We start from the raw sequence: 27233 nt of genomic DNA, 5'->3' as shown, positions 1-27233 counted from the left end.
TTAAAGCCGATAGCCTAGAGTTTCACATACTTTTTCAAGCATATACTGTTAATATTGGAATGAAATATTTAAATCAACAATACAATAATTTGTGTGTTGTTAGTTAAAATACATTGTGTTTGTTGATTACTGTAAGGTTGATGAACAACAAATCAGATTTTAGACTAATTTCGACACTGATTCAGTCATTTCTAAAGGGTTCATACACTTTTTCTTGCCACTATAATTTGCAGTACACGGACTGGCCCATTTTTGTACCCTTATCATTCGTCTCAACAGATGCTTTTTGTGAATAGCAAACTCAAAATGTTTAGCTTTTTATTATTCAGTGTAGCTCTAACCCACAACTCTTATCAAATTTCATTGAATGGGTACCAGCTTTTCCAAACCAGATTTTAAGACACATTTCTACATAAATGCAGTCATATCTAAATGGTCCACATACTTTTTCTTGGCACTGTATATTTTGCAGTACACTAGTTGGATGATTCATCAAAACAGATTTTTTTTTTCACTTTACACAAGTCTAATTGTGACTGTTCTACCATACACATAAGTATATGAATATCCACATCAAAGTTATCATTGTTTCACAAGCTGGTTTCATAGTTCAGAAAAATGCAAACATTTTCACCCCAGAAGCAAGTTGACAGACAGAAGCCAGTAGCTTCCTTTTGGATGGAGTTTAGAAAGCTGCCAGTCAAGAACAACAGATTTAAATAAAAAGAGCCACCACAATACCAAGAAGGAAACTCCTTGAATACATTCAATAGAGTACCACTTACCTACAATCCTCATTTGTAGGAATTACAAAATGTTGCAAATGACTTACAACTAACCATACATAAGGAGGAAATGTTAAAATATTAAAGGAGGAAAAGTTAAAAGACATGTTTCCAGACCCACCTCTCCTTGCATGCAGATAACCTCAAAGCCTTAGGAAAAAATTGGTGATCAGTTCTCTAAACCATGGTTTCCGGTGATTCCTTTAGGCCCAGTAGGCACCTAGAGGAGGGTTGGTATTATACAACTGCAACCAGATGGAATTGCTGCCCATGGCAATTCCCCTAGATAAGAAAGTAAAATTATAACTCACCACATAGGCACTAGTACATAGCATCCTAGTACATAGCAGCCTAGTACAGCAGGGAACTGTCAAAACATGCCACTATCAAGACTTTTCACTTTGTCGCTAGGTACAGTGTGTGAGGACAGAGGGAACAGGAAAATGTTGTATACCCCCCTCCACATATCACAAGGCACCACACATGAAGATAAAGCAGGACTCACTCCCATATTGCTCATTCATTTTCCATTAGTTTAACTTATTTCTACATCCAGAATACAATCAAATGTATATCTATTGGAAGTCATAATTAGATATGTACAAACAGCAGCTGACCATGTTCTACACTGGCATGTTGCTTTCTAAACAACTGTTGAGAGCATTGTTTATATCCTGATCTGTGACAGCGACACTAGACTGTGCTCTACTGAGACACAACCAGACTCATTGACCATTTACATCTCATGTTAACGAAGATTGCTTTGTTACTTTGATCTGAGCAGACAAAGATCACATCATCATTTCAAAGGTTTTTGTCAACCAGCAACCTTACTTCACATATGTATGACCTTTACTGTGTGTATACTTATGCCATGTTATTCCAGCCATTTTTTTGTGTGAAATCAAGCCTACACATAGGACTTGAAAGCTTGCAGTGACCACGCTCTGTTAACCAATAAAGATTTAATCTTTGCACCACTTTTGTGATACAGGTATAATTTTGGTAATTTGTTGCAACTTATTCTTTAATGTATTGTTCTTGTCCTTACAATGTGCAGACAAAACATAGCTCATGGTAACATAGCAGGTTTAGAATTGCTAGAACAAAAATAGAGGATGTCTCTTCTCAAACAAGTTTATGGGATGTCATGGATGTCTTTGCATCAGACAATCCCAGTGTTTGTACGTCTTGTACAGAGGGAGTCGGTCACTATTTTGGAAGTGGATCACCTTTTTGTTTTTTTTGCTGTCTGATATGCAAATGGTTTATGTTTTTCTCATTAATGACACGAGTTCAGCAAAAACTAGCTTGAGACCATGGAAGGGTAAACTATTTGAGTTGCCATCCATTTGAAGTATTCTCTTACACTCTGTTTTGGTTAGTTTGCAGAGGAGTGAGAATTCCCATGGTCACCTAGGCAAGCTTGCAAAAACAATAAAAATACTCTAAGATATACTCAAAGAGATAAAGGTATTTAGGTGCTTCAAAATTCTTTAGGGTGTATGTCACAGATATAGGTGTTTCCCAATCACCTTATTACACAATAATAGCACTGGTAATATAAAAACTACCAAATACATGCAACTCCCAATGTGGCAAATAAAATACGAATGTATATACTTCCCAATAATCGGTCACTGTGGTTAGATCAAGATAGCTCTCATGGAATCTACGATAAAATATAACCACACATAGTGTAACCTGTATAATAGCAATTATTAGTGAATTTAAATAAGAGTTTCACTCACAAATATAGAGCCGTACCAGGCTCTATGTAAGCAGCATTAGGGTGCCAAGTTCTGGCTACGATGATGTCTCTGGAGTAAATCCAAAAAAACAATGTCCTGTTTTTTTATATATTTTTACCTTAATAAATGGTTTTTGGAAATCGTTTTATTGGAATTACTCCAGAGACATTATCGTAGCCAGAACTTGGCACCCTAATGCTGCTTACATAGAGCCTGGTACGGCTCCATATTAGTGAGTGAAACTCTTATTTAAATTCACTAATAATTGCTATTATACAGGCTACACTATGTGTGGTTATATTTTATTGTAGATTCCATGAGAGCTATCTTGATCTAACCACAGTGACCGATTATTGGGAAGTATATACATTCGTATTTTATTTGCCACATTGGGTGTTGCATGTATTTGGTAGTTTTTATATTACCAGTGTCATTAAGCTTGCAAGAACTATTGACTGGTCTGTGGAACAGACAATACAGGTAATATTCTGTTGCATGAAGTTCTTGCTTTTGCTGCAAATCCCCCATCCTTTGCAGCTTCCTGCTTTGAGCTCTGCCCGGAATATCGAATGCCTAGAATATGACATCGCTGATGACTGTGATTGATTGTAATAGGTGCTGAGCACATCACAATTCTCTTCACATCAGTTCTATTTATCAGAAATATCAGTATCTTGTGACCTCATAGTCTCCGGTAGAGAATTTTATTTATCTTTTAGTCAGTAAGAGAAAAAGGTGCTTGCAGCATGTAGTGACTGGAGCACTTGTTTAGTACAGCGTGTAGGGACTACATTACTCCGCAAGCAGCTCCTTTTAGTGGAGGATAAAGAAGACACGATACCATCATTGTCGATGCCTCATTTTAGTAGGAGAATAAGAGACACAAAAGAAATAAGGATGTTGAGAGTATAACAAGGGGGTTACAGAACACAATATAAGGGGATTAGGAGTGAAACACAAGTAGAATCAAAATATATATATTGGTTAAGAAGGATGCTGAGCAACACACAATAAATTCCGGTTTTGGGCATGGGGGAAGAATATAGTTTTGTTCTAAGTGCCAAGTAACCTATGTATGCCTCTGGGGGGTATTTATCTTTTCATTATGATCTTGTTATGATTTTATTCACAATTTGATTTTCTTAGCCAACATTAACTATACAGTATTTATGCTGTAAACCAGAATGTACATTTCTGAATCTTTAGCTTTTCATTGAAATCTCCCAGCTTTTCCTCCTCTATGGTACCCTGTAAAAACCTGGTTGTTTGGGTCTTCTTCATGAAATTGTCCTAAAATGTCCTAATATTTAAAATATTGCACTTAATAAAATAAGAAGAAAATGCATTTCACATGTGGTGTTTGAGACATTTGAAAACAAAATCACAGTGTGAGCCACTTTATGATGTAGTGCTGGGGGTCTCAAATAGATCAATGGGTTGTATCCAGACAACTCATGTGAGTAGAACTCCTGCAATGTGAATGAGAGCAACACAATTCTCAATTAGGTTTCCCAGTTTAGAGGTATCTAACACATGTGGTTGCATATGTTTTGGATTAAAATACTCAGAATATAGCACAGTGAATTGAAATGCGCTCTATGACAGGCTGACATTGTAACGTGTTGATGTTTGTACAATGCATAATGGAAAAATGGTCATTTCAAAGCACCATAACTACTACATCTTATTGTAGCGATTAATGTTCAAGAAGTCTTTCTATGTTATCTTTCCATACCAGAATATCCAGAGACTGACTCCACTATTGTTACTCAGATAACACTGTTTCTTTTTCACACTACCTGTCAAAATACTGGACTAAGCTGCCACTACAACTCTAGCCTATGATTGACACACAAGAGAGTTAGTAAGGGGCTTTGTATTTTTTTCAAGAGCCATGCTTTTTGTCAAATGGTTTCATAATTGGGCAACTGACACCAAAAGTCTCTTTGCATTAACTACTATAAAAAGCTATAGTGGTTATGCTGCTTAGAGTGTTTAACTTTAACGTTCAGTTTTCAAATGATCCACTTAATTCTTGCACTTTCTGCACACTCAAACCTAGACAGATGCACAATCACAATCACAATCCTTGTATTCCTGGTGACCATATTGGTCTCACTTTGTAGCTGAGAGGAATTCCACAGATAACAGTTTGATGATCTAATGATTTTGAATTTGTAGTGAATTATAAAGTAGCATAAAATAAAAGGAATTAAAAGATCAGTAGTAGTGTTAGGAATATAAACACTACAGTGTTAACTTGTGTAGAGAACTTTTTCGATGAAAGGCAGTGAATCCATTGAAAATCCTGCAGTAACAGGCTACAGATACCAGAATTACTACATTACGGTATAGTGGTGCACATTCTGGTGACTATAATGCCCCTTTAAGTTACAATTTCAATTGAAATGGTTGGTCTAATGGTCACATTCTTCCATGCACAAACTGAACATTATTATTATGCCACTTTAATCTAATGGAATTTATATATTAAATTACAATAAAAGGTTTATTTACTAAAGTGAGAATTCAAAGTGAATTTCAAATTGAAGGTTAAAAAGAAATGGAACTGGAAAATTGGCTAACAGATTTATTCACTCAAGTGAGAATTCAAGGTGAATTCAAAAGAAGTTTGTACGAAAATTGAAAAATTGTCATTTAAAAGCACCATAACTACTACATCTTATTTTAGCGGATAATGTTCTTTGAAAGAGAAATTCAAAGATAATTTCAAATTTAAGGTGAAAAAACCCAAACTGGAACGATTCTTTGATTTGACATTCACTTTTAATTATCACATTATTAAATAATCCATCCAAGTGTGTCAGACAAAAGAGAAGTCCATTCTTCCTACAATTCTTGTGGTTTACACATATTTGTTACTGCACATTAATGGCATTATTAATAAATAGACTAATTCTGCAGAACATTAAAAGCAATGACTCACTGATTAAAAAAACACTTCAAGCACCATCATCACTGCAGCCTTTCCAGGGTAAATAGTCAAACTGTTTGTGAAAACTGTAATAACGTATTTGGGGTCTCCAGGGTGCCTCTCCCCAGCTCTCCTGCTGCAAGAATGCTCTGCATTAAACTAAGCTCAACAGTTCAAGGAAATGCCTATTTGCTGGAAGCACTCAACTGATGCCCACAACCAATGAGCAGGCCATACACAGCATGGTTTAGCTCAGTGCAGTTCCAGTTCCACCAATGTTCTTTTGAGCTCACCATAGTCCCTTGACACACATCCAGCACAAACTTTGGATTAGTTAACTGAGTACAAGGCAACTCAATTGTATATTCATTAAACTGATATTAAACATTGGGGTGGAAGTCAGAAAGGCCTTGCATACAAAAAAAGGTCCTGTGTTGTTATCCAATCTAGCTACTGCAAATATCTATTTCAATAATTGACATTTAATTCAAACTGTTTTAATATGGTTAGATGTAAGTGTGAAAGTCCTGTTCACTTTAATCATTGTCATTAAAGTGATGGTTATCAGTCAGTGGTTACGTTTGGCACCCTTCAAAACTTTGCTACCCATGGAATTGATTAAATAAAACATGTGACCAGGGAGGATAGAGCCTTTTGATCCCAAGCAGAGTGATTCTTACATCATTCGATCACAATCAGTTTATGTAGTGAGTGTTGACAGTCTCCTTGTCCATTATATCACTTACATTCTTTCCATGGAATTTTATTTCCATGAATTGTAATCTCAAAAAAATGGTTCTGTTGTTAAAGTAAGAGGACACAAAAGAACATGAATATTCAGTTTTGAGATGACCAATCAGTTCCTTCTCACAAGATAATTAAGAGTTATGTGTCATCTCAAAACAGAATAAATTTCAGGTCCCCTTGGGATAGTAGAAACACCCTTACATTAACAATAACCGACTAACTGTTTATAAGCCTGCAAAGATAGTCATTGTTAGGAAAGAGTTAGTAAAAAAAAAAAAAAGAAAGTACTAAATGCATAGATACTGTTAAAGAACATGAGTCAATTAGGCACAATGCTGGATTTATTTGCATGCCTTGAATAAATCTTAATGTATATAAACTTTATAGATCATATATAATGCTTGTAATGTTTTCTCTTAAGAGAGTAATACTAATAAGAGACATTCAAATTGAATTCAGCAATCATATTCTGAAGTTCCAACATTACATATGTACTGTAGTCTAACGGCTATATTAAAAATGAAAACAGCTGTTGAACTTTGACACATCTGCAAGTTTACACCAATCATACACTAACCAAGGGAGCGAATCCCTCACCAATTCTAAGCTAATTTCTAATACAGTTAATAAACCTAAAAAGTTCCAATTTGTTTGTTTTGCCTTGTGTCTGATTAGCAGCATTTAAGTATAATAGCAAACAGGTTCTCACTCAATTCTTGTTAACATTGCAATGCCTTGTACCATGCATTGGAGACCTGTGTCTAATATGTTTAGAGTTTAGTAATATCGTTTTCTTGTATGAAATACCCCACACATAGGGTTTTTTGCTAAACTCCACATTATTAGGAATTGATATCCGAATGGCAAAATGTAGGCAAAAATCGCCAACTCTTACATTTTTGTCATTTGGATTTTAAACAACTGCAGATCAAACTTTTATTAATTAAATCCTAAATGATAATATTTATGCACATATTACTTGCTTGTTCTGTGATTTATTGATTCTAGAATGCCTATGTTTTACAGAACTTATATAAGCAGAAGTGCAAAAATCCGTCTTAAGCGATTTTGTCAGAATAAAATCGCTGGCAAGCGTCAAAACAATGAATAAAATTTGGTAAGTTCATAAATGAAATTAATCAGATTTAACTGAACTGAATCAGAATTATCCAAATTAACATTCTTTAAAAAAAAAAAAAAAAAAAAGATTTTTAAAAGGATGTTAATACGGATGATTCTGATTCGGTTTAGAATGCTTTTGCTTCAGTTCATTTTCAGAATTGATTTGTTTGACAGTTGCCAGGAATTCTATTCAGACAAAACACTTAAAGGGACTTTGTAGGCACCCAGACAAGTAAAACATTGCCATTCTCCAGAAAATGTGTTTTTGTATTGCAGGGTTTAATTGCCTTTAGTGGCTGTCACTCTGGTGCTTCATCAGAAATAGCACATGTGCACTAGAAAAGGCTGTTTACATTACAGCCTCCATTGACCACTCCTCAGATAGCTGCTTCCTTGGGCAGTGCTGCAGAGTAAGCAGCACTGACATTCAGTGTCTCCACCCTCTGCATGAATACACTGAACTTTCCTCATAGAGATGCATCTCTATGAGGAGATGGTGATTGGCCAGGGCTGTGTTTGACTTGTGCTGCCTCTGTTCCTGATCTGCCTCCTTGACAGTCTTAGCCAATCCTATGGGAAAGCATTGTGATTGGCTCAAATCATCACATTTGATGATGTCAACCAAATAGGCAGATCAGGGGCAGAGCTAGCACAGCAGAGTTGGCAATGCAGGCCACTATAGGGTCAGGAACACAAACATGTATTCATTACCCTATAGGGGTTTTTAACAATGTAGGGTCAGGAATATATGTTTGTGTTCCTGACCCTATAGTGTTCCTTTAAATAGGCAAGATTCAGATTTTGATCATTGACTAAAAAAAGCTATGACTATAGAACAAATGGAATAAATATCAAGAGTTTCAATATTAAGACTCAAAAAATATAAAAGTAAAAACAGTAGTTATAAATATATATTGAGTAATATTTAGTGATGTCGCTAACATAAAATTTTCGGTTCGCGAACTGCGAACACGAACTTCCGCAAATGTTTGCGAACGGGCGACCCGGGTGAACCGCCATAGACTTCAATAGGCAGGCGAATTTTAAAACCCACAGGGACTCTTTCTGGCCACAATAGTGATGGAAAAGTTGTTTCAAGGGGGCTAACACCTGGACTGTGGCATGCCGGAGGGGGATCCATGGCAAAACTCCCATGGAAAATTACATAGTTGATGCAGAGTCTGGTTTTAATCCATAAAGGGCATAAATCACCTAACATTCCTAAATTGTTTGGAATAATGTGCTTTAAAACATCAGGTATGATGTTGTATCGATCATGTAGTGTAAGGGTTTCGCCCGCTTCACAGTGACAGACCAAACTCCCCGTTTAACGCAACGCAAACAACCGTAAACAGTCCATTTGCACAAGGTTGGATACCATGCTAGCCATGTCCCGTTCCTTGTCCTCACTGATGTAAAGTGAAGATCTCTTCCTCTACCCAGCCACGTACAACACCAAGGGTCTACGAAAGGTGACAACAAGCCCCCTGTATTTTTTTATTTTTTTTTAAATGTACACTACTGTTACACCAGATATGAGTTGCACCAGTGTGACACTGTTCCCTGGCAGGCCCTGAAATGCATACATGTAATTGAAACTGACTGCTATTATTTCACAGTCAAATTTCTAGTTTTGTTTTTAATGTACACTACTGTTACACCAGTGATTGGCCCACGTCATGCCTACGCCCCCAAAACGTTAGTGTGTGGGGGTGCTGGAATGGCGTGGGCCAATGGGAGCCTGAATCAACTTTTGGCTCCCACTGCCCCTTTAAGAGTGAGCTCGTGACTCGAGCCGTGCTCCTAGTGCCAGGCGGGCCACGTGACTGATCACTGTGGTCAGTGCACGCGGCTAAGTCAGAAGAGGAGATCAAGCCGCATGCGGCTCGTGTGGAGGCAGCAGTGATCCAGCCACGCGCGGCTCAAGCTTAGGAGCCAGGTCGGTCCCAGGATAAGGTAAATACAGCCACAACCACTTATCCCAATCACACACCTTTCCTAACGTCCTATCCCATTAAAAGCATATTACCGCGTATTTAATAAAACAGATAGACCCCCTACTTCATCCAGGTTACCGATCGATGGTTCGATATTCTGAGCCCTCTCTGATTTACTGTACACAACTATTTGATATTCCCACAAATTTTATATAGCATTTTATGTGTGTTTGAGACCACCTTAAAAATATTGGATTTCGCTAAAAATCATGATCACTATATACTTTCTCTACAAACCTCTAAAACGAACCAAACTACTCATCCATCCGCTATACCACTTTATCCAACCTAGAACTAGTGCCCAGTTAAAATACTTGACTCTTACTTACCCACACTCAGTCATGCCACACACATTTCACCACTACTCTCACTGAATCCCTCTGACTACGGCTAAATTCATCTTCTACATCAGAACACTACTCCTAAGATTGGGTTGTATCCATGTCTCGGGTCTTTCATTTAGAATAGGGGCAGCTTCGGTCTCCTTCAACACTGACACTCCAGTGCATATTATTAAAAGATTGGGCAGATGGAAATCCTCGGTCTTCAACCGATATATTTCTCATCCCGAGAAAGAAATGAGGAAAGCTTTTAAAAGTTTGGCTTTGTAAATTTGATGCAATAAGTGTGTTTTTCTTTAATACCTTTTCACCCTCTTTGCATGAACCCGATTTATATATATTACTAATATGTTTCTGAACATATATATTATATTATTCACTCACTCACTCACTCTCTGGGCCGGCCTAAGACATCATGCTGCCTAGGTCCAACGATAAATGACTATGGGGGATAATGTATAATAAACACAGGTTACTGGCTATGGAAGGATAATGTATAATAAACACAGGTTACTGGCTTTGGGGGGATAATGTATAATAAGCAGAGGTTACTGGTTGTGGGGGGGGATAATGTATAATAAACACAGGTTACTGGTTGTGGGGGGATAATGTATAACTAGAAAAGCTACAATTTCTGGGGAAATTGTGTGAAGTGTTCTTGCCTCCACCAGTAGTCTACAACTGGAGTGGGTGGAGTAACTTATTTATTTATATAGCACATTTAATTGCAACGTTGTTGCCCAAAGTGCTTCACAGTTACATTAAAACATACAGTTATAAAAACATTAGCAGGTGCAAAAGGCCCTGTCTATGACATCACTTGCTGCTGCAGCCTGGCACAGGTCAGAGTATTTTTGCGGTTGCCATCTTCAAACGGTCGTATTTTAAAAACTATAAATCCTACAGTGAAGAGCTTTATATTGTGAGAATCACAAGACCCGGACCTACATTTTGATGTATAGTATGTCTCTGAGATATTAACAATGAAGGCACAGTTGCAGTTTAGAAATTGCCCTTCAAATGTGAGCTTTGCAGAGTGGAGTTTCAATGAATGCCAATGAACGGCGTGAGTTGCAAAGAAATAGTCATATTGTGAAAACTATCAGGACTATGGCTTAGCTGTGGACATTTTTAGTGGCAGCAGGGATAGCTGAACGTTTTGATATAAGATTTGTGTAGGTGGGCCTGAAAATGAGGGAGTGTTGGCAGTTTAGAAATCATGTCCTGATTTTTCAGCTTTTGCCAGCTCCCACTCTAGCTTTGCCATTCATTCCTATGGGACAAATTTTGTCACAAGAACGACGATATTCCGAGAACCATTCGCCGAAACGTTCCACAAAGTAATAGCAATCCGATCGGGAACAATCTGCACGTTTTGGTATATTTTTGTCTATGTAGTGTAAAAACTGTGGGAGGAGTTAGAGTGGCAAATTTGGCTATTAATGTAAATTAATGTAAATTGTATGCTGTCTAGGAGGTGGGATGGTCTGGGAGGGAGGGCCTGCTGCTGATTGGCTGGAATGTGTCTGCTGACTGTGAGGTACAGGGTCAAAGTTTACTCAATGATGATGAATAGGGGGCGGACCGAACATCGCATATGTTCGCCATCTGTGGCGAACGCGAACAAGCTATGTTCGCCAGGAACTATTCGCCAGCGAACCGTTCGGGACATCACTAGTAATATTACATTTTTGTACTTGCTCTTCTGTATATATATATATATATATATATATATATATATATATATATATTATTTTTTATTATTTTTTAAAGGGGCAATCTGAGAAACATAATTACTACAATCCATTGTAGTTGTTGGAGTGCTAGCAGGCTACATATGTCATGCCTCCAGTTCTTTGTCAAACCATTTTCCAAGCAGTACTCTTTTCAAAAATAAAGGCAATAAGGTCCTTCATCTGACATCTTTCCAAAACCACATGTTACATTGATTATACCGAATGAATTTTTAGGTAAATTAAATGATCACTGTTGCAGTTAGCGTAAACTTATATTCCAAACCTTTGCCCTGAGGTAGAACATAGGAAGAAAAGTAGGATAAATGTGCTCTCGGTTCTACTGGCAGTCATGATTTACTCTGCTTGCTGGATAGCAATTCCCCCATTGAAGTCTACAGGAAAATGGCTATTCAGTAAACAAAGTATACCTTTAATCTGCTTGTACAGCCTTGTACAACCTACAACATGTGCACCAGTGATTGTAATTGTACTTTCTAAAGGATCAAGTATTCTTTGAAGACCTAGAACCAAATGAACTAGGAGACAATGAGCTGATGTTCCGATTGGTAAACATTAGATTAGTGCACTATAAGAGAAAAGTTTGGGTGAACATTTTTTCTCAAAAATAGGAAATTTTGGGGGACTCATGAAATTCAACCATATTTTGGTTCAGCTAGAAACAATTTGGTAACAAATACTCAATTTTGGAAATAAATCAGACGCACCCAAAATTGCAAAAGTGGGCCAATTGCTGCACTGCAAAATATATATATAATATATTATGTATTATTTTGCAATATATTAATAGGAGCATGTTCCCACCATTTGAGAAAAGTAACCAATATTCCGAAAAAGCATAAAAAAAATAAATCTATATTTATACATTACATATTTATAAACTATATTTTTACTGCTCCTCCTACAGATACATACACGGACACACATGCTAAAACACAGACACACAGAATGACACACATTCAGACACACAGAATGACACTTCTACAGATACACAGACACACACTGAAACACATGCGGATACACAGACACACATACAGACAGACAAAACTGCAGATGCACATACACAGAATGGCACTCATACACTCATACAGATATAAACAGTGACACACAAACATACATGGGGCACACACTGACACACATGCAGACATATGCACATAGAGACATACAGATACACATACAGACAGATACACAGACACATACAGAGAGATACACATATAGACACGCATGCAGATACACAGACACACTAAATGACAAAGATTCAGATACTCATGCAGACAAACAGATACACAGACAAAGAGATACACATACAGACCCACAAGCAGACAAACAAACACACACACACACAGAGACATACAGACACACACACAAACAGACACACAGATATACTGATACAGACATTCTCTCTTACACACACACATGCAAAGTGTTAAAACATTTTTAGTGACTTCCCTGGGGTCCAGTGACTGCCTCAGGCTGATGGGAGTCAGAGTCCCGTGCGGCGCTCTGTTAGCTGGGAGGAAGTGACAGCTTAATCCCAGCTGTGACATCATCACTGGGGCCCGGTCACCCTCTTACAGCACCGCAGCGCTGACCTGGCCCCAGGAAACCCATTGCCATCAGGTGGCCCTAAGAGCATGGGCCACGCGATGGTCCCCTTCAATGTGGCCCAGCAGTTTTTCCTCACGGCTAGGGCCAAACCACAATGCCAGTGGGCACCCCAGTTGCAGGGGTCGACAAGGCGGCTACTTTGTCGACCCCTGCTGGGCCACATTGAAGGGGCCGATCGCGTGGCCCATACTCCTAGGGCCACCTTAGTAACTATTTTTTATTATTAAAGAGTTTTTCAATGGATGTTTGGTCAAGCAGTGTCATTAATTTCTACAAAGGCAAAGGGTAAATGAAAAGGACCATTTGCTCTCAGCATATAGAACATACCATGAACAGTGACAGCAGGAAGTTTGGTACTCGTTGCCTGCAGTTTTTATGTAGAGCATTACACAATTATCTGATATGTGAATTCTAGAGTCATTCTTTGAATTACTGAATTACTCCATGGCCAGTCACTAATACCTTTTAGCTAACACAACTGAAGTGCGAATTATTTATGTCTTAATGTTTTCCTGTACTCTCATAAGAATATTTGGTATATCGTATGTTAATATTTACATTGCACATTCATTGCAAAATATCGAACATCTAAATATTACATTAATTCATGACAAAACATTTACCTTCTAGATACTATTATTAGTGTGGTTTACCTGTAACTACTATATTGTATAAGTTTGAGCAGTTTGACTGATGTACACCCTGTTCCAAATTATTATGCAAATGATATTTTTCTCATTTACCTAAATAAATTGATGTAAATAACAGTCAGCATAATTCTCATGTTATCAACTATTAAGAGTACAATTAAAATTTTATTGAACAAACCTCTTAATGATAACAGTATTTATTTTTTCAAACATAAAAAACTTACAATGCACTGTTCCAAATTATTACGCACAGTAAGTTTCAAAACACTTTATAGGTTGTAAAGAACTGAAAATTGTCATTTGTTGTGTTTGCAGCATATTTACTGAAATCCAAAGCTATTTCAATCAAACTTATAACAACATTTTAACTTTTTAAACATTTTAACAGGTCACGTTACATTTTAACATAGGACCCCTTATTTGATAGCAGCTTCACAAGTCTTGCATCCATTGAACTTGTGAGTGTTTGGACAGTTTCTGCTTGAGTTTGTTTGCAAGATGTCAGAATAGCCTCCTAGAGCTGCTGTTCGGATGTAAACTGCCTCCCATCCTCATAGATTTTTTGCTTGAGGATGCGCCAAAGGTTCTCAATAGGATTGAGGTCAGGGGAGGATGGAGGCCACACCATGACTTTCTCTCCTTTTATCATTGATGCAGAGGTATTCTTTGCAGCATGAGATGGTGCATTGTCATGCATGAAGATAATTTTATTACGGAAAGCATAGTTCTTCCTTCTGTACCAGTGAAGAAAGTGGTCAGTCAGAAACTCCACATACTTTGCAGAGGTCATCTTTACCCCTTTGGGGGACCCTAAAGGGGCCGAGCAGCTCTCTTCCCATGATTCCGGCCCAAAACATGACTCCACCACCTCCTTGCTAACGTCGCAGCCTTGTTGGAAAAGGGTGGCCGTCCACCAACCATCCACTACTCCATCCATCTAGACCATCCAGGGTTGCACGGCACTCATCAGTGAACAGGGCTGTTTGAAAATTAGTCTTCATGTATTTTTCTGCCCAATGCAGCCTTTTCTGCTTGTGAGCATTGGTTAGTGGTGGCCGAATAGAATGTTTATGCACATTTGCAAGACTCTGGGGGACTCTACACCTTGATGTCCGTGGGACTCCAGAGGCACCAGCAGCTTCAAATATCTGTTTGCTGCTATGTAATGGTATTTTAGCAGCTGCTCTCTTCCTCAATGTGCCTTTATCTGCACAAACCCACCTGTGCTCTGAATCAGCCACAAATCTCTTAATAGTGAGATGATCACACTTAAGTTTTCGTGAAATATCTAATGTTTTCATATCTCGTCCAAGGCATTGAACTATTTCACTCTTTTCGGCAGCAGAGAGATCCTTTTTCTTCCCCATATTGCATGAAAAGGGTGCTCTGCTTAATAATGTGGAACACCTCCTTTACCTCCTTTAGTAGTTTTTCCTTAAATTGGGCTCACCTGGCAATCTAATTATCACAGGTGTCCAAGATTGTTTTCAGTGATCAAAAGAGCCCTGAGACACAATGCCATCCATGAGTTAATCTGAAAAACGAAATATTTCATCTTTGTGACACTTAAATAGAATTGCATAATAATTTGGAACAGAGTGTATATAAAATAAAATACCACTTTGATAAAGCCCATTGCTTGGTAAAACTCATACGTGTATTACTAGACATTATATTTATTACTTTTATTTACTATATACCTTATTGTTTTATACCAATAACGTACTTATTTATCTTGGACCTTAGCATACTGCTGGTCGCCTCCTGATCTTCATATCTTTTGTGGCGATATAAACCACCCATGCACCTACAACTGAGCAATCCATAATTGATCTTTTTCATGTAAGTATGTTTTTAGACATCCATTTTTACAGTGAGTACTATATAGTTTTATTGTCTTTTATACCTATATTGAGAGGACCTGTACCATCCACATGGGGACCATACCACTGCACGGCATAACCTAGGAGCTACTGCTAGGCTCCAGAACATGTCAGTGTAAATGTTATATACGTACTACCTCTGAAATTTTGCATTCAACAATGATGTTTTTTCTGTTCTGCCTTTATACAAATGTCCAGTGGCATACACACAATCCATGGGGCCCTGGTGCGAAACTGGTCCATGGGCTCCCCTCCCTCCTCCTCTCTCCCCCCCTGTCACCTCCCCCCTCCTATCTACCTGTAACGGTGTATGTGTGTTACTGCCTGTACCTGTGTGTTTCTGCCTAATCCTGTGTATGTGACTATCTGCCTGCGACTATGTGCATGTGGTGGACTTGACAGTGTATATGTATAACTGTGTGCATCTGACTGTGGGACTGTGGGACATAACTCTGCAAAAATATACACCTGCATTCACACACAGGCCTAAATGCATGTTTTTATCTGAATTAAATAACTATCACACACAGGCAATAAACCCAGCACAAATATCACATACAACTAATACACGCATATCACACACTGTTAATACACCAATTAGAAATATCACACACAGCCACCAACACATAGCATACATATCACACACAGTCATCACACCTATCACATAGACAGACAACACAAACATTACATCATGGATGATGGGGGGTAGGAGGGCGCTGTAAAGATTCTTCGTACAGGGCGCCTAAAGGCATAAGGCCGGCCCTACACACACACACACACATACATACATACATACATAGAGACACACACAGAGACACAAACAGATACATGACACAAACACACACACAGACAGACACACACACATACATACAGACAGGCCCACACACACACACACACAAATACACATACATACATACAAACAGACAGGCACACACACACACACACAGAATAAAAAGATATGTTACAGTATCCCAGTGAGTAGTATCAATCGAAATAAACACTAACACCTTAGTGAGTTTTCCCTTAAAAACTCACAGCAAACAATAATATACATACAATTTAAGGTGGAGTATTTCTCTTGGTTGTAAATAAAAAATATGAATGGTTCCTGGACAATATGTTCTAGGAATAAAATATAAACAAACAGATAATAGTTCAATATAGCCAATATAAATAGTAAAGAGCGCATAAATAGCTGAAAAGGCACTCACAAACACAGAGCCTTAACCCCTTAAGGACACAGCTTCAGAAGCTTGTCTTACGCTTAATGACACGCAATTTTTGCAATTTTTGCATTTTCTGGCTGTTTGCGTTCAACTGCAATTTGCATCTCTCTCGTTTATTGCACCGACACATATTATATATTATATATACATATTATATACTTATTTAAAGGACAGAAAGGGCTTTAATTTGATGTAACATTTTACATATATATATATATATATATATATATATATATATATATATATATATATATAAATGCTTATTTATTATCAAAATAATACAGAAACATGCAAAAAAAATTAAAAAGAAATTCCTTTTTTACAGTTTTTGCAATAATAATGTGTGCATAATTAGTGCAGGTTAAAGAAAGCAATTAAAAATAAATTAATTTAGTTGTTCTGATTTACAGAATATATAATGTGTCTGGGATTTTAAGTTTTTTTTGGTAGTTACAGGTCACAAAGCACAAGGAGTAAAATACACTTTTAATGTGGTGCGATTTCAGAATTTGGTATGTTTGTCTTGTAAGCTTAATAGCCATAAAAGTAAACAAAATTGCCACACAAAAGTATTTATTTATATAAAGCAGACATCACAGGCTATTTACCTAAGGCTGTTTTGACACTTTCTAGGTAGTCATTTCACCGCCAACCTCCGCTAAATATTGGAAAAAAAATTGTGCTTTTTTTGGTTTTTGGCACACAAACTTATAACAAAGAACTTCTCATGTGTATTTTGTAAAGTTGGTGTGTGCTATTTCTTTACAAAGTTTTATTTTGTGTGCAGTTACACCTGCTGAGTAAAATGACACCCCCTTTGTATGTCTTTGGCACTATTTCGTGAAGCTACAGTGCCATATATGAGACCTGTCCTTTTCAGTATTCACAGTAGATTTTTGAGAGACGGCTTTAATGAGCCAATGCTTCCATTTGGGGTATTATAACAGTTTGACTGTTCAAAAAAAAACCACAAAGGCCTACCATTTGTAAAAGTAGACACTCCAGGGTATCTCATATGGTGCATATTGTGCCTTAACATGCCCCCATTTTTTTTCACCAATATATGCCAAAGTATGTGGTAAAAAATTATTTTGGGCATTTTTTACATACGGATTACATTTTTGCTGGGCCTTTTGTTTTTTTTTTGCTGGGCCTTTTGTTTTTTTCATATGTGCCACTAAGTTCAAACCTCCCAAATTATGCTCAGCTAAGTCTTCTGAGTAAAATGACACCCCCATTGTATGTCTTTGGCAATATTTTGTGAAGTTACAGTGCTGTAAAAGAGACGTGACAAGTTTACGTTTTTAAGTGTGAATTTTCATGGAGGGTTTTGATGTGTCCGTGTTCCACTTTGGAGCACTTGAGCAGGCTACATATTACAACTACACCATAAAGGCATACCATTTCTTAAAGAACACATCCCAGGGTATTTCAAAAGGCATATTTTGAACCTTAGCGTGGGATCATTTTTCCGCTAGCTTGTACCAAGTGTAGTGGTAATAAGCATTATTTTCTGCCTTTTTGACACACAAAGTGAGTTTGCACAGTATATTTTGCAAACCTTATGTGTGCTACGACTGTAAAATACTTCATATGCTGCTCAGCTATGTTGGCTGAGTACAGCAATACCCCCGTATGTACCTTTGCCAGGTATATGTGAATGTTGAAGGGACGCAGCCATTCAGTTTTTTTCTAACTTTGAAGTTTTATGCTGTGTCCATGTTCCATTTTGGAGTAGTTTAGATGGTTGGTTATTGAAACTTCCCCCCAAACACATACTATTTATTAAAGAATACACCCTGGGGTAATTCAAAAGGCATATTTTGAACCTTAGCGTGGGATAATTTTTTCTCTAGTTTGTTCCAGGTGTAGTGGTAATGAGTATATTTGTATTTTTTTACTTTTTAAAACTAGTTCTTTTGTTTTGCTTATTATTTTTTTAAAACTTTCTAAACTTTCTTAAAACTTTTTTATACAGATTTAACATTTTTCTAAGCTTTTTTTACCGTTAACCCCTACCTAGCAGTAAGCAGCACTAACTGTAAATTCCCCATTTGCCCATAACTCCCACCCACCCCAGCTAGCAAAATATATAATTATAAAATATTTAAATTAATTAAATAAATTGAACCCCTGAGAGTTAATAAATAAATAAAAGTTAATCCTCAGGGGTTAAAACAAATTAGATCACAGTATAATACTGTGATCTGTATTTTGATCACTGTAGGCAGTGATCGACTGGCAGGGAAGGGGTTAATTTTTATTTGGACTGGGTAAAGGCGGGTGTCTTTTTTATTTTTTACTTAAACGTTATTAAAACTTTTTTTAAAAAAAAGTAATTTATAACTTTTTAAAGCTTATTTTAAAACTTTTTTAACGTTAACCCATAGTTAGCCTAACTCAAAATCCCCAAATTCCCCACTAACTTCCACCCACCCCAGTTAGCTAAATATATAATTTTAAAATATAAAAATTTTCATTTTTTATTATTTATATATGTTTTAACAACATTGTGCATTCTATTAATAAAGCACTTTACATCCAAAAGGAATTCTGAATATATCCATTTTGCTTGAGCCCATCAATCAGCAACAAGAAGGGAGTGGGTACCTTTACATCCCACAAAGCTGGATATCTGAGCCGACTTTTATGGCTCTATGTTTGTGAGTGCCTTTTCATCTATTTATGTGCACTTTACCATTTATATTGGCTATATTGTACTATTATCTGTTTGTTTATATTTTATTCCTAGAACATATTGTCCAGGAACCATTCATATTTTTCATTTACAACCAAGAGAAATACTCCACCTTAAATTGTATGTACACACACACACAGACAGACAGACACACACACACACACACACACAAACAGACAGGCAGACACACACATACAAACATACAGGCACATACAAACACACAAACACACACACACAAAATGTTTGTTACCCTCCTGTGTCCTACCTTTAGGTGCAGTAGGGTGACTTTCCCTGGGGTCCAGTGGTGGCTCAGGTTGATAGGAGTCAGAGTTCCCACTCTGACTCCCTGTTCTTCCTCCTGTGCGAGCTCTCTGTAAGCTGGGAGGAGTGACGTGCAGTCACTTCCTCCCAGCTTGTGATGTCATCACAGGGGGCCCGGTCGCGCTGTTAAAGCACCCAGTGCTGTCCGGGCCCCCTGACAAACCATATTCATCGGGTGGCCCTGACAGCAGCCGATGGCCCCTTGGACGGGGCCACAAAAGATGGTGGCGGGCACCCGGCCGCAGAGGTCCACAGGGCTGCCGGGCCCCCTGGAGTGACGAGCCGGTCGCAGCTGCGATGCCTGCATGTACGCCAGTGCAAATGGCAATCTGTACCATTCTCTACAAGCAAAAACTACCAGATATAAAAGAGCTATGCTATATCCCTAGGTAGGGATCATACCACCCAGGCGCTTAAGTGGTAACTGGATTACAGCTCCTGAAAAGTGTAAGTGTACTTATTCTTTACCTTCTCACCACCAAAAGAAGTACTACAATATCAGTTCTCATTTTTTTGTTTTTATTTGTGAACTTTTAAGGACATCTCAGACATTTTACCTACCCCTCTGTTTTACCTGTCTAGAATAGAGACTGGATTTGGCTGTTGAAGAGAACTACAGTATATTATTATCTAAGAGTTGAATCTCTTTTTTTCTTACTTCATAAAAAAAAATATATCTTACATAAGTGGACTGAGTGAATTTTGTTAACATAGTTATATAAAATATGATAATAACACTAAAGTTTAATTGATGTAATATTGCAAAATTGGAAGATACTAAGATCAAAATCGATTCTGAACATTTCAAATGTAGTACATGTAAACCTATATGTTCGTCATGAGCTTACCAATCCACCACACGTGCTAAAGGATGCAAAGGATCCACGATGGCGTAAAACAGTACCACTGTAGTAGCAATCTCTGTCAGTATCCCATGTAGATGTTGATCCTCGCCATTCCCGCCTTCTCTCCTCCACAACAAAGCCTGGAGACAAAAAGCGACTATCCTTTTTCAATAAGAGGTAGAGATCCTTTCCAAAAACAGGGATCCTTAACCTTATTTTCCCAGAGTTTTCTATGGGTTTCACTGAGGTGGTGGAACTCTTGCCTAGAGAAGGAACTGATATTGGAGAGGACATACTGGGAGGAGACGTATTCAGATTTTTACCTCCATAAAACAATGGAAATTGTGACAAATGATAAAAATCATGGGACTCAAATTCTTCATCATGCTTCTCCTCATGATCAAATTGTGGATGCTTAGCTGCCCATGAGGAATTAGAAGGCACAGAACGTACTTCCCGAGAACTTACAGGAGCTTGGCTATGCAGAGAAGAAAAGTCCTCACCACTCTGGTTTCTGTATACTGCTGCAGAGGTTCCCAATAACACAGGATCATCTTCAGTTACATCCATTTTTGGCTTATCTGAACCCCAGTATGATGGAAATACAACCTCTGACTCCTCATCCCACAGGGAAGCATTCAATAGACCTTTGTAAAGAAGACAAATGTAGAATAGCAGTCACAAATTACTAAAAAATAATAGCATTAAAATACGTATTACTTATATTATACATATTGCATAGTTATACAAATATATGGATACATTATTTTTTACTTGCATTTAAGTAAAATGCACAACATAGACTTGAAAATTAAAGATTTTCCTGGAAGTCTTCCAAGTAATTCACTTATTAAATAAATTAGTTATCACTGCTTTTTAATATTGTGAAGGCTAAAAGTATTTGGGGGCTTTCCAGGTGGGTGGTGAAGGCTGATTGTGCCATTGTGCCTGTGTTTACTAGTTAAGTGTGGTGCCTGTGGATGGTTGAGTGTTTTGTGTATGAGAGTGTGTAATGGCTGCATTTTGTTTGTGTGGAAGAGACTGAGAGCTGTTGTGGTTGTGGAAACTTTCCAGGTGAATGTCATTTTCCCCAATTACCTTCTCAATCACACCACATCTAAGCTGTCTGTGCAAATGCTTTCCATGGCTTGTTGTCTATTACCTTTGAATTTCCCCCACTCCCCTTCATTTCAAGTCCTTGTCGTAGCTTCTAGATTGTATAAAAAGGCTGTAAATGCTAGATGTCAGCTCACGTGTTGGGCTCTCTAAACCTTATACCTTTTATAGTACTTTGTCTACACTCTACAGTCTATTATACAGAAATGCAGAAAATTTTGGCATTTTGTGAATGTAAGTAATAATAAAATAGCCGTAGTCTCAGAAGACACCTCTGATACTATCAGTCAAAGTGCCTGTACTTGCAAAATGGACCTGATGGAGCTGTAAAAGAGAAGAGCTCATCAATAGACCATCAGGGATCTATATCTTCACTCCACCCCTGAACCAAGGAAAAAGGAAGGTGGAATAAATATGTAGTTAGCTGCTCTTCCAACCCTTCAAGCAGACATTTCATAATCTTTCCCACACTGCATCTTTCACACACACAGATGTGCGTGCTGTTTCCGTTGCTGCCAGTATTTTTATAGTGAAAGACTAAGGGATGAAGTGCATGGGGCGTGACACCATGAGTTACCTCACTGGGTGACACCAACCATAGTGATGCCACTGATTGTTATCTGTGGTGGTCAAGTCTATTCTGTGTTATCGCAAACATTGTGGTCTGCACCTCTCTTTGGTGCAGTTCACTTTGAGAGCTCCCTTTTAGTTCATGGCACTCATTCAATGACTCAGAGCACCTGTTGTGGTGTTCTCAGAAATGGAGAAGCATCAGGAAACTGTTTAGGAGCTTTTAAAGTGATCTGAAATAGATGCAGCTCACATTACCTGTTTAATGACTGACTTCTCAACTCACTCTACTGAAGTATTGTTTATCAAACAATATTGTTTTTCAGTAAGGCCAAATGTCATGTATGTAATGGTTTGGCTCATAAGAATTTCATCCCCTGAAAAAGACTTGGGAAAACAAATTAGGCAAACCCGAAGGGAGGGAAAATTTGACAGAACAATACCAGCACTAACAAAAAAGTAAGTACTGGGCAAAAGTGGTGAATTTTCATTAGGTCCAAAGACCTATGAATGAAAGGTACATTTTAGGGCTTACGAAATATTTGTTTAATACATTGATATTTTTTCTCAACAATTTAGTATATGCCTTAAAACATGTAATTCTAGACATAAAGCTCAATAAATTAGTTAATCATGAAAAGTTCATTTTAAGTTCTGACAACTCCTTAAGCAGTAATTATAATTCATAATATAGAGATACACCTTTGCTTTAGGAGACCTAAACTGCATAACTATATCATGTTAGTTCCACCATTATGCCAGGTTTGTGTATGCTAAGCTATTATACAACCCGTACCCATCTGTCCAGACCCTTCTTCCAAATCAATCTTGCTTAGGAACACTTTCTTACAATCTTCAAATATTAGTGTTCCTTAATAGTTGGAGTATAATATAACTCACCAATAACTTCCAGTTTAACAGGGAGTAAAACATGGACAAATACTGTGTTAGTGGTAACTAGCATCTCTTTTAAAGGAACACTCAAAGCTACATAACCACTATAGTTGGCTTTAGTGGTTACAGTTTTAAGAGTGATCTTGCGCCATCCCACAGCAAGTAGTCAAACCATTTAAGTACAATATAACAACTTACCTGGGTGGTGCTTTCATGCATAGCAAGCATGATATATCGTTACACTGTAGAAAGAAATGTTGTTAATATTCAAATTAGATTGTGGTCAGGTACCAAGCTATGTCCCTCTGGCTAGGTGTGAAAGTTTACACCCAGTGGATATCAATGTGTACCTTTTTTCAAACTTACTGGCTGCACACATTTTGGCTGTTTTTGCTTAACAGACCTCTGACCTACGTGCTCTTTGATATAGGTATTTAAGCTGGCCAAAAGGTGAGAGGGGAGGTTTAATCAACTTTGAGTTACTACAGTCATTTCTAGTCACTGTCCTGTACCTCTCTCAGGGCTGGCTTGGAAATTTGAGATAAGGCAAAGGATATAAAGTCCATGGAATTCAAATGAGACATGTGCATGCCTGGGAGTCAGATCTAATTTTGGTGAGTTTCCTGTTTCCCCACTGGAACTCCCCAGGACAGAAGATACAATTACTGTACTTGCAAAAGTGAGCAACTAGGATTTTCTATTAATTCCTCATTTTTCTTATTACCTATTTGTTGGTTTAAATCATTTGTTTATAATCTATTTTTTATATATGTACTGTGACTATTTTTGTTCGTAATAAATATACCTTCATTTAAGTTCTGCCTCTGTCTGGTAAAGAATAACATTATCTATGTAATATCATTTTATCATCACAAATAATATGCTAAATTATGCTTTTAAGCTTTTTTCTAAACCTGATTTGCTGGGTAACCAAAGGTGCCCATTTATAAATTGCCTTGGTGGTGGCCATATTTAGTACTAGAGTTAAGTGTGGGTTGTGTTAAGAGGGATTTTATCATTATTTTCAAACTAGTACAGACAAATAATAATTTTTAACACTTTCCCCCAGAGTCAAGTCACGGCATGCTTGGAGTAGTATGGTCCATTACAAACTGCTGCCACCCTCCTCATCTTTTGGCCAATTGAAATACCAATTCATATAATGGAGTTTTCTTTTAAATGCATTTATTGCCATATGACTGAAGCATGAACAAGTTTGACATCGGTGGACTGGCCACAATTTATCCATTCCAGAGATATCTTACACAGCAAGTGTATGATTTAATATAGTGAGTATGTCTAGTTCCCCCAAATGGCTTAAAGTAAACTAGTCATGTTTGAACATTTTTGGGCACAATTATTCACCTATGGATTATTAATGTTGCTTTTTGGTTATGACCCTTAGCAGAAAATTGTCTCCTGATCGCTAATTGTTGATTAGCATAAGGAAAGTTTAGATCTGTAAAGTAAAACATCCCAGTAATTCTGGGAAAAGGTATACATCGATGTTCCTTGGTTGTAAAATTTCACACCTGGTCAGAGGGACACAGCTTGGGGTCTGGCCCCAATGGGAAGAATCTAGTTTGCAAACCTTTTCCTGAGAACTGAGAGATACATAACACATTCTTATAACAGCCAAATTAACCCTGACAATGCTGTAATCAGCCATACCGTTTCTACTAGGTAATCATTTCATTTATACACTTCGCACATCACATTTATTAACAACATTTCCACAACAAAACATTCACTCATGCCCTGCTTTCAGTCCTCTCTTTTAGGAGAATCTGGTTAGCTCTTAAAAGCTAAGCCAAATATTGCATAACTACACTCAGCTGATAATCTCAACCAATGAGTATGGTCCTACCTCAGCCAAGCTTTACTCTTCAATGACATCAAGCTTCTTCTGCAGGAGAAAACCAGATGTGATCGGGAGCCCAGGTAAATTGTTAAACCATATAACTGGCTACTGGTTATGGTGCATAGAGTATTCATTTAATATTACTCCTTCAAATAGAACATGTTTCACTCCACTTATAAACTGCTGATACAGCACACAACTTGCAGTGCTACAAGATCTGCTAATAAGTGGCCAACCAGTCACTATAATCATCAATACTGATGGCACATGCTACAAATGAAAACTACATAGTGATGACAAAATAATAAATGGGGCTTTCTTATCCCACCATTGTTATCTAGTCAAGGTAAGTAAAGGTATATATAGATTCCTAATGCTATAGTGACAGTGTAGACTTGGGTAGAGTGAACTTTGGTCTGTTCATGGGAGCTAAGTTCTTAAGTAAGGTTATAAATATGTTGTGTAAAGGGAAACTCCACTGCCCAAGTAAAAAACAACATGCATTTCATTGTGCATTATTTTTAAATGTGGGGCATATCTAAAAACAGCTTGTAAAAGGTGTGAATCTCTTGTCCGATGCCTTTGAAAGCTCTCCTCTTTTCTCCAGCAAAGGCTTTTTTGTGACTGTCCAATCACAGACTTCCCAATGCAGCTCAATGAGACGTTTTTGCAAGGCAGGTGATCTGAGCAATTGCTGCCTGTTGGGTTTAGCTCCACTAATTAACAGGACCAACTGTCTGATGGACAGCCTGAGGGTCTAACAAGGTTAGTTAATAATAAAAAAAAAAGTGTCAATTTCTATTGAAATCTGCTCTTTTTTGTAAAAGTAAAATAGAGGACACACTCTTCAAACAGAAAACACTTCAACAAGCTGGGGGTGATTTAGGGGCCTGGAATGTCCCTTTCACCCCTTAAGGACCAAACTTCTGGAAAAAAAGGGAATCATGACATGTCACACATGTCATGTGTCCTTAAGGGGTTAAGCTTACTACCATGGTAAAGACTACCTTTCTGTTTCTAATACATTACACTTTTAATAAAGTGATATATATTTACTATCTTAATAAAATGAGAGAGAGAGAGAGAGAGAGAGAGAGTGTGACGGTGACATTGGCACATACAATATAGTTTCTTTTGATCTTTTCTCAGTTATTCTTTATTTTGGATATCGTATGTTTATGGCCTGTTTAGGAAGCAAAATAGAAGTGGTTGACTGTTTTGCTTTTGTATTGTTTATTCTAATAAAGGTTTTATTAAAGATATTTAATGATTTACTTATTAACAAACTTGTTGAGTCAAATGTGCATATGTGTTGAAGCAAATGAGCTAATAAAACTTTGCAGAATGTATTTTAAATATCTGCAACAGGAGATTTGTACATGTAAGGTTGACTGAGCATCATTGGAAATAGAATGCAGAAACATCTCCAGCAAAGGTGTCAAACTGCACCTAAACGTTTTGTTGGACTACAACTGTGTGTCTAGCTACAGCTGTCAAAGTTTTTTATAGGAATTGTGCTTACTATACATACTTTGGGACGGCATTTTGACAACCCTGATCTGCAGTGGGAACTTTGGTCATTGTCATTCTAATGTAAGTATAAGGTGAACACATAATAACCAACTTAAAATCCAATGCCAATATGTTTACACTCTTTAGTAAAACATGTCTAACATCAGATGGAAAGTAAAGCTAGCCTGAGGATGCTACTAAAAAAAAAACTGAACTAGAAATTAACCCCTTAAGGACACATGGCGGAAATATTCCATCATGATTCCCTTTTGTTTCTGAAGTTATGTCCTTAACGGGTTAAAAATGATGGTGAGTTGTATAGTGAGTCCATGGACATAGTGTAACTTTCACATTACTGTACAACCCAATAGCATATTAAAGGCAGATATGGGTTGTGCTTTTATTTTTCTATAATGTTCAATAGTTTTCAAGGCACAGCCAAGGCATTCAATGCTAATTGAATAAGCCCTCCACAGTGTTGTAATGTCAGGCACAGCAGTATTAAAGGAAAGCCTGAGCACATGTGCTCATATGGAATGTCTGTACATGTACCTGAGCTGAACATGTATATGTACGCACTGTATGGATACTTCATTTCACAGCAATATTCACTCCAA

At 37.5% G+C, this 27233-nt stretch overlaps 1 protein-coding gene across 1 annotated transcript in view; it reads right to left on the bottom strand.

The window, feature by feature from the left end:
* Positions 1–26648, bottom strand: part of ADAMTS19 (ADAM metallopeptidase with thrombospondin type 1 motif 19) — a 227737-nt gene extending 201089 nt beyond the window's left edge. The window contains exons 1-2 of the mRNA XM_063456413.1: positions 26636–26648; positions 20667–21310 (exon numbers count right to left, since the gene is read on the bottom strand). Of these exons, the coding sequence (XP_063312483.1) occupies positions 20667–21310; positions 26636–26648 (657 nt within the window). The remainder of the gene's footprint in view (positions 1–20666; positions 21311–26635) is intronic.
* Between the last annotated feature and the right edge of the window lie 585 nt (positions 26649–27233).

Source organism: Pelobates fuscus, chromosome 5 (genome assembly GCF_036172605.1).
Source record: "Pelobates fuscus isolate aPelFus1 chromosome 5, aPelFus1.pri, whole genome shotgun sequence".
Taxonomy (NCBI): domain Eukaryota; kingdom Metazoa; phylum Chordata; class Amphibia; order Anura; family Pelobatidae; genus Pelobates; species Pelobates fuscus.
This window is presented reverse-complemented; position numbering and strand designations above follow the sequence as displayed.